Here is a 16,798-nt window from a genome sequence, read left to right as displayed (position 1 = left end):
GCACAATGCAGCAAGGAGCCTACGAGCTCCCAAGGCTCCATAAGCGTGCTGCAATCAGCGCTATGGCAGCCGCAACCACGGAGAAGCACCCCTCGTGAAGAAATGGATGCAGGGGTCAGGGGCAGCAGCACCCTGCCCCTGGGGAGCAGAATCTTAAGACAAGGTCCTCATATGGAGGGCCCAGCTACAGGCCAGCACAAGGGAAAGGCAGCAAGTGGCAAGTCCTTCACAGTGACCAGGCAGGTCACAGGTCAGCACAGCAGCAGCAGTCCATGGCAGTTCCTGGTGAGTCCTTTCAGCCTTTGGTGTCCAGTTCCAAGATGATTCCAAGAGTCTCCCAATTGTGGGGAAAATTCCCCTGTACTTATAGTCAGTTCTTACAGTGTTTTACAATGGTAGGGAGAGGAGGTTCCAGCCAGTTACAACTGGTTCTGGGAGTGCCCCCTCTCTCCTTTCAGCACAGGCTCCAAACATCAGTGGGGGGTTAACGACCCTATTGTGTGAGGCCAGGGCACAGTCTTTACAAATGCAGGTGTGCCCCACCTCTCCCTTCTCTCAGCCCAGGAAGACTATTCAGTATGCAGATGCACCTCTGTGAAACCTCCACCCTCCCTGTGTACAGGCTGTCTGAAAAGTATGCACAAAGCCCCAACTGTCACACTGCCCAGACGTGGATTGGGGTCAAGCTGCAAAACACCAGAGTCATAAGCACAGATAAATGTGCACTTTCTAGAAGTGGCATTTCTGTGATATTAATAAAAAATACACCCACACCAGTAAGCAGCATTTATTATCACCATCACAACCATACCAAACACGCCTACACTACCCCTCATAAATCAGACAATACCCCTTACACATAAGGCAGGGCATTTCTAATGCAATCCTATGAGAAGGCAGCACTCACAGCAGTGAGACACCAAGTTAGGCTGTTTCTCACTACCAGGACAGGCCATGCAATATGGCACATGTCCTGCCTTTCTACATACATGGCACCCTGCCCATAGGGCTAGCTAGGGTGTACCTTAGGGGTGACTTACATGTAGTAAAAGGGGAATTCTGGGCCTGGCAAGTAAGTTTAGATGCCAGGTCCCTGTGGCAGAAAACTGCGCACACAGGCCCTGCGCTAGCAGGCCTGAGACAGGTTTGAAAGTCTACTTCAGTGGGTGGCGCAAGCAGCGCTGCAGGCCCACTAGTAGTATTTAATTTACAGGCCCTGGGTATAGAGATACCACTGTACAGGGGACTTATAGGTAAATTAAATATGCCAATTAGGTATAAGCCAATCATACCAACTTTAGATGGGAGAGCACCTGCACTTTAGCACTGGTCAGCAGTGATAAAGTGCTCAGAGTCCTAGAGCCAACAGCGAGAGGTCAGAAAAGCCAAGAGGAAGGAGGCAAAAAGACTGGGGATGACCCTGCGTAAGGCAAAAAGTCCAACACAACCCCCTACCAGCCAAAATCCAGGGGAGAACAATCAATACCTTGATGTACTTCCCTGATTGGGGTGATAGAACAAGGACCCAGGCCCACAACAGCAGGGGCATGTTCCAGTTCTACGCCTTCCTGACTCCACTTGGATCTCTCTGTCAATGCTTCCCAGGCAGCCTAGACCAACCCACAGGGGTTCTCTAGCTGCCAATGGCCAGAACCAGGCCCCAGGCCATCTAGGAGCCTCTGGTCTCTGAAACCATAACGAGTGGGGGGCGGTAGCCCCAGGTGCAAAGCAATCTGTCTCCACTCCACTTCCATTCAGTTCAGGGGCTCTACCCTGCCACTGATCCACCAACCTAGGGTCCGCACCCATAGGCTCTACAGGGGCTAGAGGCAAGGCTCTCCTCCCTCTACCCCTCCGTCTAGGATCCCGCCCTCCTCTCCTAGGAGGGGTATCACCAGAATCCACACTTGCCAGGGTGCTTGTTACAGCAGCCCTGCACAACTCTCTCGCCAGCCCAGGATCACTACCTGGCGACTGACCACTCAACCTAGGGACGACACCCTTGGGTTGCACCGGGGTCCGGGGTGGGCTTCCCCCTCCCTGAACCCCACTTCCAGCGTCCTGCGTCTCCCCACCTCGGGAGAAGCCAGCAGAAGTTTCACACGGGGAGGTGAGCACACTAACCGCCTCCCCAACCAGGTCAGAGTTTACCCCCTGAACCTGTCTATCTAGTCCAGGGACGACACCCTTAGACTGGACCATTGCCCAGCGAACCAGGACTTCCTTGGGAGCACGCCTACCCCCTACCAGATCAGAGCTTACTCCCTGAATCTGGCAATCCAACCCAGAGTCACTACCCTGCGGTTGAACCACTGCCTGGCGCACCAGGACTTCCTTGGGAGCACACCTACTCCCCATCAGGTCAGAGTTTACCCCCTGAACCTGATCATCCAACCCAGAGTCACCACCCTGCGGTTGAATCATTGCCTGGCGCACCAGGACTTCCTGGGGGGCACACCAGGACTTCCCCAAGGGCCACACAAGAGTCTGGCTGGCGCAGGTCTCCTGACCTCTGCCCATCTGACAGAGTCTGGATCCCCCCAGCCCAGAAATGGTCTCACCAAGGTCATTCCTGGGGGGCTCTGCTCTCAGAGCTGACCCCTGACCCTCCAGGTTCTCCACTGGGGCCCGTAGCCCCCTCTCACCCTATGCCTGGATTTCCTCCTCCTCCGCCGTAGAGCGAGACTACCAGACACCAGGACCGGCGGAACGCTATCACCAGCCACCGGCCCAAGTCATAATGACAAAATTGGATCCTTCTGAACAGCTGGCCCTACGGCACAGGCTAGGCTCACCTCCTGGCGTTCACTCATGGAACCCTCCAGGACCTGGGACTGGAGCTCGGGTACCCTGGGCCTCAGCCCAACCCCATTCCCTCTCATCTGAGACTGGACATGGGGTGCCTTACCCGCCCCAATACACTGGGACCTACCTGGGACACAAGCCTTTGCCACCACACCTGGTTGGGAAACACCTAGACCACTCTCATTAGGAACACCCCCCTAATGCCACACCAGACCCTCTAGTACGCAACCAGAAGTCTGCCTCCTTTGCAAGCTCCCTGGGGTCAGAGAGCTCACACACTGACAAGTGTTGGCGTAGCTCTGAAAAACAACAACGAAGCAGGTGCTCTCTGACAATCAGATTAAACAGCCCTTCAAAATAGTTTACTGTGCTACCCTTCACCCATCCATCTAGTGCAATGCAGCAATCCTCCACAAACTCCTCCCAAGACTGGTGGGACAATTTCTTACCACCCCTAAACCTTTTTCTGTATTCCTCAGGGGAAAAACCATTTTTCACAATCAGTGCATTCTTCACAGCAGAGTACCCCTCCCTGTCACTCTCTTCTAGAGTCAGTAGGGCATCCCTCCCCTCCTCGGGAATAAAGCTCCCTAGGCCAGTTCCCCAATCCTTCTCAGGGATCCTGTGCTCTACCAGAGCCCTCTCATATTCCTTTAACCACTAACTTATGTCACCCCCCTCTTGGAACCTACGTACCAGATCTATGGGTATGTGAGGAACATCTTTGCTACAGCACTCTACATTGCTGCCACCACTGGACTCCACCTGCAGCGCTGGTGAGTCCAGAACCTTCAGACTGCGCTCTAGAGCGAGTCTTTCTCTGGCAAAGGCCCTCTCCGCCTCTGCCATCCTCTCCTGTACTAAGGCCTTCTCTAACTCAGCCCTTCTCTCCTCAACAGCTAGGCGCTCTAACTGTAACTTCAGGTCCTGCTCTTCCCGCCTATTTTTTAGCTCATCAGGCGTCAAGGAATGAGAGGTAGCCCTGCTTCTTACACTGGACCCAGCAAGGGACTCCCTATCACTGGGGCCTTCCCTGTCAACTGGCGTCCCCAAAGGGTCATTCTCACCCTCCTGATCAGTCCCTCTACCACTCTCTAGGGATGAGTTCTGGGAGCCCTCCCATTGGGAACCCTCCCTACACTCAGGATCCTCTGGGTACTCCCTAAGCACACTCCCTCCCTGGGTATATGTCACAAACCTTTCAAAGAAATTCAGAGATCTCCTGAGGTCCCTTTCTACAGGCAGCCCTCTCTCTCTACAGAACCCCTCTAATTCCTCCTGCGTGTAAAACGGCAGGTCCTCTAAATCAAAGGTAAGCCCCATCTTGAAAAGGTACAAATAACTCTACTTCGACAACCACAAAACCCAAGCGTGAGAACTGAAAACAGGAAAAATTACCAACGAGAGAAAGTTAAGAGAAGCCAAACATGTGATGGTCTAAACGCAATCCTTGTAGTGAAATAATGAGTCACAATGGTATTGTGCAAGCGCAAGTCCTTTCCTCACCGCTGACAACCAATGTTAGAAATGAGGTTTCTGGTTGGCTAGGGTATGTATCTCAGCCAGGCAGAACTTACCCACTCTGGTCAGGGCAAGGGAGTTACACGTCCAAGATAACCCTTGCTCACCCCCTTGGTAGCTTGGCACGAGCAGTCAGGCTTAACCCGGAGGCAATGTGTAAAGCGTTTGCACAACACACACAACACCTGTGACGCAATACCCCCACCACAAAGGAAACACAACACCAGATTATATGAAAATATACTGTATTGTACACAATGTAATTATCAGACCAAACATCACATATCAGTACTATCCTGCTACCTTAGCAGTTGTCAGAACCTTACACATTAGTTACTCTGCAAACTAGCAGTAGTCACACATAACATACAGGTTACTCAGTATTCTGCAACATAAGCAGTAGTCAGGAAAACACGTTATTACATCACAGCACTTGTCATAAGAATATCATAAAATGCCCATAGTAGGAACATTAGAAACCATATGGCAAGTTAGAAAAACATATTAGCAAGCATGTCCATATAAGGAACATTTGCATACACATATGTAAAAACATCAAACGCATGTAGGTAATATATGAATCAAACAAAAGTCTGTAGAAAGAACTTTGGATTGCAACTATATTGGTCCTTTAAACAGTACCTGGTTGGATGAAGGCACCTCCAGTGCCTAGAAGGCAAACAATGGGGCCCCCTGCGCTCCTATGCGCAAAACGGGGGCCTGACTTATACTCTGGTGTCAGAGGAGGGCGACATGCACCTCCTCTCTTTTATAGACAGGCCCCTCCGGGGACCGTGATTACTGGGGGCCCCCCAGGGCCTCAACCGTCCCTCACGAGGGGAGCCAAAGCCATCAAAAGCAACTTAGGGCAGGAAGAGGGCACCACACCCCCCTTCCGGTTTAATGACAGGCCCCTCTGGGGACCCGCGATCTCTGGGGGCCCCCCGGGCCTCCACTGGCCCTTCCGCCAAGGGGGGGGGCATAATAATGCCCGTTTTGCCTAACAGCAGAAAAGGAGCGTCCTGCTCCTAACGCAAAGGCCAGGGGGAAGGGGGCACACCCCGCGCCTTCCCCTGGTCCTGCCGTGAAGCCACAAGAAGATCAGACCCCTCCTGGGGCCCGAGCAGACACTCGCCTGCACCCGATGCGGTGTGCAACTGTTCTTCCAGCTTCCCGGGCCACTGCGGCGATTTTGTTTAAAGGGGCACAATGCAGCAAGGAGCCTACGAGCTCCCAAGGCTCCATAAGCGTGCTGCAATCAGCGCTATGGCAGCCGCAACCACGGAGAAGCACCCCTCGTGAAGAAATGGATGCAGGGGTCAGGGGCAGCAGCACCCTGCCCCTGGGGAGCAGAATCTTAAGACAAGGTCCTCATATGGAGGGCCCAGCTACAGGCCAGCACAAGGGAAAGGCAGCAAGTGGCAAGTCCTTCACAGTGACCAGGCAGGTCACAGGTCAGCACAGCAGCAGCAGTCCATGGCAGTTCCTGGTGAGTCCTTTCAGCCTTTGGTGTCCAGTTCCAAGATGATTCCAAGAGTCTCCCAATTGTGGGGAAAATTCCCCTGTACTTATAGTCAGTTCTTACAGTGTTTTACAATGGTAGGGAGAGGAGGTTCCAGCCAGTTACAACTGGTTCTGGGAGTGCCCCCTCTCTCCTTTCAGCACAGGCTCCAAACATCAGTGGGGGGTTAACGACCCTATTGTGTGAGGCCAGGGCACAGTCTTTACAAATGCAGGTGTGCCCCACCTCTCCCTTCTCTCAGCCCAGGAAGACTATTCAGTATGCAGATGCACCTCTGTGACACCTCCACCCTCCCTGTGTACAGGCTGTCTGAAAAGTATGCAGAAAGCCCCAACTGTCACTCTGCCCAGACGTGGATTGGAGTCAGGCTGCAAAACACCAGAGTCATAAGCACAGATAAATGCACACTTTCTAGAAGTGGCATTTCTGTGATAGTAACAAAAAATACACTCACACCAGTAAGCAACATTTATTATCACCATCACAACCATACCAAACACGCCTACGCTACGCCTCATAAATCAGACAATACCCCTTACACATAAGGCAGGGCATTTCTAATGCAATCCTATGAGAAAGCAGCACTCACAGCAGTGAGACACCAAGTTAGGCTGTTTGTCACTACCAGGACAGGCCATGTAATATGGCACATGTCCTGCCTTTCTACATACATGGCACCCTGCCCATAGGGCTAGCTAGGGCATACCTTAGGGGTGACTTACGTGTAGTAAAAGGGGAGTTCTGGGCCTGGCAAGTAAATTTAGATGCCAGGTCCCTGTGGCAGAAAACTGCGCACACAGGCCTTGTGCTAGCAGGCCTGAGACAGGTTTGAAAGTCTACTTCAGTGGGTGGCGCAAGCAGCGCTGCAGGCCCACTAGTAGTATTTAATTTACAGGCCCTGGGTATCGAGATACCACTGTACAAGGGACTTATAGGTAAATTAAATATGCCAATTAGGTATGAGCCAATCATACCAACTTTAGATGGGAGAGCACCTGCACTTTAGCACTGGTCAGCAGTGATAAAGTGCTCAGAGCCCTAGAGCCAACAGCGAGAGGTCAGAAAAGCCAGGAGGAAGGAGGCAAAAAGACTGGGGATGACCCTGCGTAAGGCAAAAAGGCCAACACTTACGTTAACTATTTGGTGCCTGCTGCCTGCCTCCAATACACATCTGGGGTGGGGTGACAGACTGATTTTGTGCATTCCCTCTATACATCCACACACAAAGGGAGCTTAGGTGTGCCTGACGGGCCATTAACTTCCTGGTGGTCCATCGCCAGGTTGATGGGTCTTCCTGGGATGAATGGTAGGGAGGAGCTGAAACTTGCACCTGAAAATGTCAATGCCTGTCCCCTTGTAGTGAGTCTTGAGCCAGGGCAGGAAGAGCTGGGACCTTGTACACTTCAATCCTTTTTTTTTTAAGTCCCCACTTCAAAGGCACAACTGGGTATACGTACTGGGCCCCTGACACTGCCAACTCAGTACACTCCTGGACCTGTGACTACTCTGCAAGGGAGAAAACCCGCTTTTCTGAAATAACTGTTTCTCTGCTGGACTGGTGTCTCCTTTGCTGTGCGCTTGGCTTGCTGAACTGTCCATTTGCCTGCTCCCTGCCTGGATGAAAAGGGCTGGATCTGCACCACTTGGCCCAGAGTGACTACAAGGACTTGCTGGCTTGCCTCCTGTTGCATAAGTTTCAAGGACACAAAAGACTTAGAACTCTCCTGTTCTCTTCATTAGTCAGCATCAGGACATGAAAAGGAAATAGTTCAGTAAAGTTGGGCCTAATATAACTGAACTGTTAGAATCATGTGCAAGAACTAAACAACATCTGAACAGAAACTCAGAAAAAGAATAACTAACTTATTTCACTTAAAACATTGCTATATTGAAGTCTCAAAAGGTACTTTCTAAGCTTCTATTGGACATGACTATAGGGTGATTTAGGTTGCAGCTAATAAACCTCATCTGCTTCTCAGATGAATCTCTTCTCATTTTTTTTTTTCACCCAGGATTGGATTACGCTGTCACTCCTCTCTCTTCTCCGGACATCAGATTCCATACAAAAATTACATTTAAAAGTATGTAGAAACATTACATGTGCTTCTGCCAAAAAAGATGAACTCGAGCAGGACAAATATGCAACATGAAAACATGACTTTGAGCACTGAGGCTTATTGTTAAAATTGCAGTATTTCTCTCAAGGATAGATGCAATACCAACGGGAAGAGAAGGACAGAAATTTCCACTGTGTGAGTCACACAGGATCTTTGAAGAAACATTATTCTGCAGAGCTAGCAAAATATTTTAAACATCATGCTTGTGGAAAATTACTATGTGAGTCCTTTAAATTAATGCTAAGCATGGAGAATAAAACATTTGATTTAAAATGTAAACCATAAATCTTTCAGTACATATTAATAATCAACTTTTTTCAGTACATTTAATTATGATTAAACAAAATATATTTTCATTAGTCATTATTTAACTTCATGTCAAACTTAATTGTGGCTGACACCAGCGTGATCACATTTCCTAAAACACATGTTTTTCAGTTAGGCCTTTTAATACACGTTACTTCACATTATTGCCTAATGACACAATTTTCAATAATAATGTTTACACTCCAACAATTGTGAATGTGGATAAATTCAACCTTTATATTGTTAGTAGTGAGCAGTGCAAGAAAAGCAGGGAACAAATACTTTGTAACGCATTTTCAACTTGTGAATGTCTCTTTTATATATATGTATCAAGTATGAACTGACATCACAGGAATAAATGAAATCCGTCGTAGATTGGGAACCTCTGGTAATGTCCACTGGACAAACCAGCATCTTGTAAGAGTCAGAATGAAGATGTCAGCTTGTCCTGCAAAAAAATAATCAATGTAGGGTATCCTTTTCTCACTTCTCGGCTCTACAGCCACCTCTCCCGACCATTGCCTTTCATAAATTTTATTGTGGCTAACACATGTTTTGCCAAAAAAAGACAAGGGCTATTCTGACCAGTAGCCCCATAATATTACGTTTAGCTGTATATTCTGCTATTTAATGGTAAAATGCCTTTGGTTATACATTGAACTGTATTGATAATATCTAATCAATTCTTGTTTTTAATAAGAAATCCATTTATACAATTTAGAATAATTAAAATGCTACGTCTAATGTTTCTGAACCAAATGCTTATATTTTGCATTCAAAGTTATAAATAATTCTGAAAACAAATCTTGCTAATAGATACAGTGTGTGTTTCAGTATTATTTCCATTATATTTCCTCTTCAGATAAGTTACAAAGAACAGTATGAAAAAACAAAAGGCAAGTGCCTCTTTGTACCGGACACCCTACATGTGAAAAATGTTTCGGATGCTATTTCAGAGGTGAGTAAAGGAAGTAATTTTTGTATTTTGATTTTCACCATAGCGTACATGACCATGTGGACTTTATGTTTGTAATGTGGCTGGGGCACCACAAGACATCAGCCTTTCACTTCTGAATCCCAAATGTGCTTACGTTTTTACTGTCCAGAGGAAGGATTCTGGCTTTGCCCCACACAGACTTTGGATCGTATAGCACAGACTTTGCAGTCTTACTGATAGGATAACAATGCATCCAACAAGGTAAATCTTATTGAGTGGAGGGGCATTAGCCAAAGTAATGCTTCTCTGTCCCATTGAGTTATTTAATGTCCCCTTCTGCTGCCTGCTTCATACCTGCCTATCATTATGGAATGTCGGGTTGAAATTATACCGAGTGGAGGAGCATGGCTTTATGAGCCCTCACTATTGGTTGGGAAAATATCACCAGCTTTATTGCACCTTATCTAAAGGGAGATGTCAACCTAGAGGTAAACATCACCATGTTTTGCTTTAAGGTCCACGGTGCTCACACTACTGAATACTACTCAGCATTCATTTACCAAAATATACATAACAGCAGGTGAAAATAGCTATGGTGACATACTCCATACAGCAAGCCTTAATCCCTAAAACCACGATAATCCATACAAACACTAGACACAATATTATGGGCTTTAGCTATCAAAAGACAGCCATACTGGCTTTATGAAGGTGTCACCACAATAATAAAAGCAGAAATGTGTCATGATGAGCCAATACAACACAGTTAAAACAACTTATATTGACATTCATTAATACCTGCAATGATTAACTGCACAAGAAAAGTTGAATTGTGATTATTGCAGCATGCTCTAACTGCCAGGAGTGATCTCTCTCAGGCCTCCTGGCCTCTGTGTTTTGCAATTTTTGAGGAGCCTGATTTTCGTTGCCCTCCCTCCTCACACAGGTCCTATCTGGGCCCCTGGAACTTCTCCAGAGCCCAGAACCTTTCTCAGCATCTTCCAAGGTTCCCAAGGGAGAGCTCCCTAACTGCTTGCATCATTCAGGCCCCAGAGCCTCATTAGGCCATGTTAGAAATTGCAGTCTCTAGTTTGAGGAGGTATACACCCTGGCCAAGTAGGGAACTCAATTTTAGCCAAAACACAATCTAAAACACCATGTGATCACCCTCCGGTAGCTTGGCACAGAGCAGGCAGGTCTAATAACTCAGGCAGTAACACAGTGAAACATCACAAAAATGACTTAACACTTGATTAGAAAAATAAAGGTTATTTATCTGAACAAATCAAGACCGTAACGGCCAAAAGTGTACATCTAAAAGTGTACATCGAGATTCACTGGTATTAAATATTCATGTAGTGCTTTAGAAATCTGGTTCCCTCCTACCAGAAGTGATACACTAATATATGAATACAGGCCCAGAGGCTGTGAATGGGTGTTGGGGATTGGGCCAGTGATGGGGCACACGATCACAGGTATTACAGTACCTGTGAGTGAAGTGTGACCATGCGCAGTACTCAGTTCTGGGAATAACGGTGAGCAAAACACTCCTCCTGAAATGTTTGCTGCAATCCACAAGGTGGGTTTCCAACTGCAGAGCGGTTCAGTGGGTGCAGGTGGCACAGTGCTTGCGAGATTTTCTTTAGAGCAACACAGGGCTGTGAAGAAGCACCTCACTCTCTAAGGGGAAACTGTGAGAGTAGGCACACCTTTTGGAAGAGCAGCATCAGGGCTGCAGAGAGGCACTGCGCTCACTAGCGATAATCCGGGACAACAGTTACAACTGCAGAAGAGCTGTGCTGCAGAGAAGCCCCGTGCTCACTAGCGATAATCCGTGACAACATGCACAACTTCAGAAGAATGGCGCTAAGGCTGCAGAGAAGAACCACGCTCGCTAGTGAAAATCTGTGACAAAGTTCCACCAGGTCAGAGCAGCACTGGGGCATGGATGGAGTGTCGTTCATGAGATCTTTGATCTCCATGAGACCTCAATTAAAATAGGGGGCAAGCCAGCAAGCCCTTGGAGATAACTCTGGTGGGAGGGCTGAGTCCTTCCAGCAGGGTCAGTGAGCAGCAGGCAGCAGAACAACAAGCAGAAGAGCAGTCCTTCCAGGAAAGCAGTCCAGTCCTTTGGGGGGCAGCACAGCAGGTCTTCTGGCAGAGGTTTAATTCCAGGTCTAGTTGTGTCTGATTTGAGGAGGTCAATGCCCCAGTACTTATACCCAAATATGCCTTTGATGTGGGGGAGACTTCAAAGAGTGGTTTTGAAGTGCACAAGTTAACTTTCTGCCTGTCCTGTCTGCCAGGTTATCTGTGGATGTCATCAGTCATCTGTCTGACTGGAATGCACAAGGGGACCTGTCACCCAGCACAAACCAGATGTGCATTGGAGCCAGCCTGTAAAGCACATGGAGCAGTAAGAGCAGAGAAATTCCTACTTTCTAAAAATGTCATGTTTACAATAGCTATGTCAAATCCAACTTTACCAATAGAGAGGATTTATTATTATTACCATCCAAAAAGATATGAAACATGAGGTAGCCACTCCTTCCTGATCAGGATTTACAGCTTTAAAGTATTTTAAGGAATCCTCAATGCTGGCCTATGAGACGACCAGGCTTCCTAATAGTGGAAAAGGACTTTGGGAGTTTTTCACTACCAGGACACGTAAAACGTAACAAATTCAATGATCTGCCTTTCACATACACTGCACCCTGCACCCTTAGAGGTGACTTATAAGTAATAAAAGAGGGTTTTAGGCTTGGCAGAGGGATTTAAATGACAGGTCAAGGCGGCACAGGAACTGCACACATGCGCCTTGCAGTGGCAGGCCTGAAACATGGTTAAGGGCCTACTTATGTGGGTGGCACAATCAGTGCTGCAGGCCTACTAGTAGCATTTAATTTACAGGTCCTGGGCACATCTAGTGCACTTTATTAGGGACCTAAAGGTAAATTAAATATGCTAATTTGGTAGAAGCCAATGATACCCTGTTTAGGGGAGAGAGCACAAGCAGTTTAGCACCGGTCAGCAGTGGTAAAGTGCGCAGAGTCCTAAAACCAGCAAAAGCGAAATCAGAAAAATGGACTGCGGCAGGCAAAAAAGTTGTGGTAAGACCACCCTAACATTGTCAGGTCTAACAGGCCACTTGCAGAGCACCTAGGTTTGCAGAAGACAGGGGCCTCCTCCCTCTGTAGGTCATATTGCTGTAGGCCCATCCTACAGAAGTTCCAGGGAAACCTTTCAGGGTCCCTTGGCCAGGTGCAGTGTGAAAAGTAATTAACACATAGAGATTCCATCCCTACTATCACTTCTCCCAAGAGCAGTGCTACTTGCTGGCAAATGGCTACTTTCTATAAAAGGTGTTTAATCCTCCAACTGACCAGCAAAATAGTTCACTTAGCCAAGGAGGGAGATTCAAAGGCTAGAATCTAATTAGGAGCTAAGTCAGAAAAAAATATCAACTTTGAAGTGCCACAAGAAGTTCAAATATTTGAAAATTAATGTCAGATCAGCATTCAGTATAATTTACCATACGATTGCTGCATCACACTTGTCTGAAGGCCTAACTATGGTGAAACTGTACTTTGTTGCTGATTTTGTCTATAATGTATAAAATAGAAAGGCCCTGTACACACTGACAATCAATCACTGTTAGGGCACAGCATTTATTTAAATATATAGTTTGCCATGGTCTTTAATGCATTTCAGACAGTGGATGTTCATGGAAATTAACTAGGCCAAACAGGCAGGGGAGATCTAGGCTACACAAAGAGTTCTAATTCACAGCACTTGTTTAAGGTGGGTCGCACAGGCTCTTTACCCTGTTTACTAGTGGTGAAGTGGTTTGGTAGTGGCAAAGGTTCTTGAAAAATCAGGTAGGAAAATAATGAATAGTGAAGCACTATAGATGTACATACTCATATTATCAGTGTCACATATTATAAGGCCTCAAATGTGAGCACTAATCCCTCAAGGTGCCCTTCTGTGACAGGTCACCTGTGCTCAGATACCCAGCTGAGCCAGATGTAGTAACACACTTGTGAAAGAAACATGAAAGTAATTGTACCTTGTAATTGCTTTCAGAAATGTGCAGATCTCTAGGTGACTTTGTGGTCCAGTGGTTCTAAATTCTTTTTCCATATCACCCTGGCATTAAACACGTTATACTAACAGACTTTTTATTTCCCATCCTTTAAGTTAGCTTCACAAATTACAGGACTCCATTTGCTATGTACTTTCCTGGTATTGTTTGATTCTGGAGCTCATGGAGTATTACATATAGCAGTTGATAGAAATTTTAGAATGAAGCAGGAAATTAAGCAAAAAGGACCAAAGTAAAAAATTCCCCAATGACCATGTGAGTATGCAATCAACATTTGCACCACTTGCTCATACTAAAGCTGTTTTTGCATCGCTGTCATTCTAGCAAGTGGTCTCCTAACCAATTATTCACTTGTAATAGTAGTAGAAACTTCATCCAACCACTCAACCCTCAAATTATGGCATATAGTTACCCCAAGATGCCACCAGTTAATAATGTTTGTATTGAGAGCTTGTTTTAGTTCTACTGTCTTGTAATATACAAACTGCAATTAGCACCTACTGAAGCAATTTCTTGACAAACATCAGACCACACATAGCCTGTCTTAAAACATTGCTTACAAGTGCCACTGCAACAAACAGACCTATTCACAAAATGTACTCCTTCAGTTAGTCAGTTTGCAAAGTAAATGTAATTTCTCTGTATGATCACATAACCAACCAATTGTATTTCTTGTAAGAGTTTAACTTAAATCATCTTCATAAATATACTAGGAATTTGGAAGTAAGAGCTGTGATTGGATTGGCATAATACTGCAGGTCCCAAACTAGCTGTCTGCACAACTTTGAAACATAGTTGTAAATTTCAAAATGTTAAACCACTTTGCAGGCTCTCTCCTTGTATTATTTTTTCAATATTATTTTGAATCTCAACATATTTTATGGTTCATATTTCATGGTATATAATCCAAGCACTGTTCTCGGTCCTCTTCATATATAATCCATTGTATTGCATTGTATTACAGCATTTATATTGCACCTACTTCCCCTATGTGGAGCACTGAAGTGGTTGCCCACATAGGTAGCACAATACAGTGTGCAGGGTGTGTTGTTGGGAGGATGCTGTCTCTGTTTTGATCCTATGTTGGAAGTGTTTTCATGTCTTGTATGATGACCACCAAGGGGGAGTTACCATGTTATGGGATGTAGCACATAGTAGTGTGCTGGATGATGAAGTCTGAGAGACAGATGTGCAGTTTTATGGTTTTTAATGTGCTGGTAGCTTTGAACAGCTCTGCAGGTCCCTTTATGGTATTTCTTATGATGTAGTCTGCTTGCTTAATTACTACACTAGGTTGTCCATTGCACTGGGTTGTCCACTCTGAGAGTTTGAATATAGTTGTGGTCCTGAGTTGACTGGTTGCAGGGAAAAGAAGTGGTGAGATCTGTTGGGATGGGAATTTTTATTGTCATTCCATATTCGAGTGTCTTTGTGAGATGTAAAGAAACGGTCAGGTTGTATGCACATTTGTGACCTGCAGTGGTGGACGATATTAAAGTCCAGTAATGTGTGACAGCTCTCTTCAGTTATTCCTTGCCTGTCCATTTGGCAATGTTTATTTTTTGGCTGTAGGGTGCTGGTGATTGATGAACATATGTGGAGTTAAGAGGTAAACATTACAATTTGTTGCTCGTAATGACATCAAATTGTCTTAGTATAACCATGCAGGGGAAATTAATTGAAAGTGCTAATTTGATTGTCTTTCAACCTTCCCTACCCAATGAATGGCAATGCTTGTATTGTTTTCCAAACATCATAACCTTTCAATTTCAATGGGTAAAAAAAATTTTAAACCATATTTTAATTTTTACCACACCATAGAGCCAATTACTTCTGTTATATTAATCTCTTTCCAGACCAAATACAAAGAAGACAAGAAAAAACTTTCAGATTCTCTGTACAAGCAGATGCCAGCTACAATTGACACTGCATTTGCAAAAGAGGTTTCGCAATACCAGAGTGAGGTAAGAATAACTTATTTTCTAAAGTGCACACAGCAAAACTTGCCGTGCAGTGCAATAAAATACGAGTTTGATATTCAAGCACATGCTCAGGATAACAACTTCTCCTGATTTATATCTGCTGAATGCGGTAGTTACAATTGAAGAGAAACAACATCTATGCAATGCATAATGTTCATAATATATTCCAGTTCCATAGAATTAGGTACTCTTCAAACTGCAGACAGGCCTGATTTTTGTAACTATGGTAACACAGTAGTTCTAATTTTTGACCTCTGTTAATGATTGCCGGTCTAAATACTTGATTTACGTTATTATCTTGTAAACTCTGCACTCAGTAATCCCATAGAAAGAGATCGAATTCAGCATTAACATTCACCATACAACTAACGTAGCCTCAGATTTAAAAACTTCGCAAACACATCCAGTGTTCCATCCAAAATAACACCAACTGCAATTACAAAGTTTCTTCCTTATGCAAGACCCTTGCAGGAACTATGGAATATGCATAACACTTGGTGGTGACGCCAGGAGGGGCAGGAGCAACAATGGAAGAATTAATGTGCAATGTGGGGCTGCTGAAGGAGCAGCAGAGCCTCAGAATATACCCTAATTATTTTTGTAAAACTAATCACCCTAAGCCTCCTGGGTCACTGGATGAAGAACCTTTGGATAAATCTACTCCAAAGTTAAGCGCTTCTAGATCTGGAAATGTAGGCCCTCGTTTATGGGTAGGCAGCACAGCAAGTCACCTTGCTGCACAGCCCTACGCCAAAGTGAAGGGGCTGGAATGCACCATATTTATGCAATACAGTGAATTCCTGTCCTTTCCCCCTCCACTGGCACCGTATCGACTGACTAGGGACAACGCAGGCAACCTTGCACCATGGTACAAGGGAGCTTGTGTTGTCAGCAAGATTGTTTTTGTGCAGACAGGGGCACCTTCCTGCACAAAAACAATCCTGTAGGTGTTTTCTTCTTTCTATGTGTGCTGTAGAATGCAGCATGCATGGAAAGAAGAAACAACAAGGAAAAGAGGCATAAGGTTTTGGATCTTCCCCAGGTTTACATGGTTTTGTAATTATGGGGAAGTGTCAAAATCCATGGGTTTTGAATGGGAACACCCACTTCAGTGCCCATGAAACACCTCCTGAGCACAGACTAAGACAACACAGTGATTGACTCTGCCTTGCCTTACTCAATACCTATGAGGCCATTCAAAGCCACACAAAGTGTGGTCTGAAGGGATGTTTGCTGGGAGGTGCTCTGTTTTTTTGGGAGCTATTACTAAACATAGAAGAAGAATTATTGTATATAATGAGCAGTAGTAAAAATTTTGATTTTATACTGTCTTGCTCACAAGAAAGATAAAATAAATGCATAATTGAAAGGTTAATAAAAGTTATGAAAAGTCCTTTTGAAATATTTAAATGTTGAAATGCACTTATTTTTTATCAGCTGGCCCACTAGTAGCATTTAATTTACAGGCCCTCTGCACATGTAGTGCACTTTACTAGGAACTTA

General features: G+C 45.5%; 1 protein-coding gene across 8 annotated transcripts in view; it reads left to right on the top strand.

Moving 5' to 3' along the window:
- The window catches only part of NEBL (nebulette), a 743,048-nt gene that overhangs the window by 443,988 nt on the left and 282,262 nt on the right, over positions 1 to 16,798 (top strand). For 4 of the 8 annotated variants that reach the window (XM_069211783.1, XM_069211782.1, XM_069211780.1 and 1 more), the window contains 2 exons: positions 9,134 to 9,229; positions 15,170 to 15,277. The exons of 3 other annotated variants lie outside the window; for them this stretch is intronic. In XM_069211783.1, the coding sequence (XP_069067884.1) occupies positions 9,134 to 9,229; positions 15,170 to 15,277 (204 nt within the window). Of the gene's footprint in view, positions 1 to 9,133; positions 9,230 to 11,514; positions 11,625 to 15,169; positions 15,278 to 16,798 lie in introns of those variants that run through there. One more of the 8 variants, XM_069211784.1, reaches the window with a different exon arrangement.

This window comes from Pleurodeles waltl, chromosome 10, assembly GCF_031143425.1.
Source record: "Pleurodeles waltl isolate 20211129_DDA chromosome 10, aPleWal1.hap1.20221129, whole genome shotgun sequence".
Taxonomy (NCBI): Eukaryota; Metazoa; Chordata; class Amphibia; order Caudata; family Salamandridae; genus Pleurodeles; species Pleurodeles waltl.
Note: the sequence above shows the minus strand (reverse complement) of the source record. Positions and strands in the feature narration are given on the sequence as shown.